The 1,574-nt window shown below is 30.7% G+C and overlaps 1 protein-coding gene across 1 annotated transcript in view; it reads right to left on the bottom strand.

The window, feature by feature from the left end:
• Window positions 1-1,574, bottom strand: part of Keap1 (kelch like ECH associated protein 1) — a gene marked incomplete in the record, with an annotated part of 19,446 nt that overhangs the window by 12,268 nt on the left and 5,604 nt on the right. Inside the window, 3 exon segments of the mRNA XM_067048681.1 lie at window positions 237-358; window positions 485-634; window positions 1,051-1,215. Coding sequence (XP_066904782.1) covers window positions 237-358; window positions 485-634; window positions 1,051-1,215 — 437 coding nt within the window.

The following is a 1,574-nucleotide window of genomic DNA, read 5'->3' as shown; positions in this document are numbered from 1 at the left end:
TATGTTTAAACAGATAAATGCACTATAGAAGTGTTTCAACATGCATTTTATGCATTTTCCTGTACAGGTCTCTTTTGCTCCAGTTAGAGTTGGGGTGGTCTACACTTGGTTTAATTTCTGCTTTGGTCCATAAACCATGGGTTGGGAACAATTTCACAGAGGAAAACAATTTCAAATCTATGATGATTTCAAAATGCAATAAAAATAAAAATAAATGGAGATTTATTCTAACTTACTTAACCCATCTGAGAACAGCATTGTACACTTCTCTTTCTTCTGTCACATTGAGTTCATCACGACGAATCAATTCTACTAATTGCTTAGGAGTCAGTTGAGTAAACTCTTCTTCTTCACAAACCTTTCACGAAAAGTAATACAAATAAATACAGAAGTCTAATAAAACAACATTTTAAAACTTTTTTTTTTAAATATCAAATATTGCGATACCAGAAATAAATTAAATAACAATAAAGAAATTGGTTACCTGAGAAAAATTTCGAAGAATGTATTGGTTAGCTTTAGATTGAAGTTCAACACATGAATACTGTTCGGCAAAGTTAGCTATTCCAATAGCATTTGCAGGAGATAGCTGGCGTTCTAGAAAAATACAACAGGCTCGTATCACATCTGTCACCTACAAATATAGTATAAAGTTTTAGTTTTTATCACATTTTTGTAAGAAATAAAGATGTAATAATACTTAACAAACTTCATATGAGAAATTTTACTAGTTAAAAAAAGATGGGAAAATGGTCTTATTCAGTAATGATTAAGATAAAAAAATTAAAAAGTTATTAAGTTTTTACTAATTACAATAAGAACCGCTGATTCAACATCTATTAACACAAATCAATGGATGCCATTACATATCCAATCACATCTGGATCATCAGTACATGTCCAATCATTCTTTAAAACTTAATTTTAGTTTATTAAGTAATCATGTAGCTGCTTAAGTTATTCTCAGAAAGGTGAATGCAAATCATTCTAATATGAGTAGGCGACGATACAACCAACTACATAACTACTGTCATAATAGAGAGGTCCTAACCTGGAACATGGCAGCAGCTGGAAGTAGCCTACAGACAGTAAGCTCTGTCACTCTAATCTGACCAGTATAGATAAAGTCCAATATGAGATACATAGTAGCAGGGCAGACATCATGGATAGTCACTTCACGGGCATCACACTCTTTCAAACCTCCCGTAAACATAGCCTGTTTAACAATTTAAATTAAAGTTAACATTTAAAAAATAATATTCTAAATTCAATTAAAATTATCAGTATAAAAATTCTTAATAAAAATTATAATTCAACCAAGATTTTAATATTAAACTTTCAAGTACAAAACGCACTGTCATTACCTACTCCCCTAAAAACACCCCTCTTGCCGCATAATGAATATCAAACCATCTTTTTTAATTTCCATTGCGATGGATTAACATAATGCATTAGAAGCTGTTAAACATAAAATAATAGGTGTGATGAAAGGTGATTCCAAATAATAATTAGTCAAAGATTAGTGTCAGCTGAAGATGCTTTTTAAAGCATAAGCTGTTATTTATATCTTCACCT

The sequence above is a fragment of the Halyomorpha halys genome, unplaced genomic scaffold (genome assembly GCF_000696795.3).
Source record: "Halyomorpha halys isolate HHAL.00 unplaced genomic scaffold, Hhal_1.1 Scaffold355.1, whole genome shotgun sequence".
NCBI classification, from domain to species: Eukaryota; Metazoa; Arthropoda; class Insecta; order Hemiptera; family Pentatomidae; genus Halyomorpha; species Halyomorpha halys.
The sequence above is the reverse complement of the archived record's forward strand: the minus strand, read 5'-3'. Positions and strand labels throughout refer to the sequence as shown.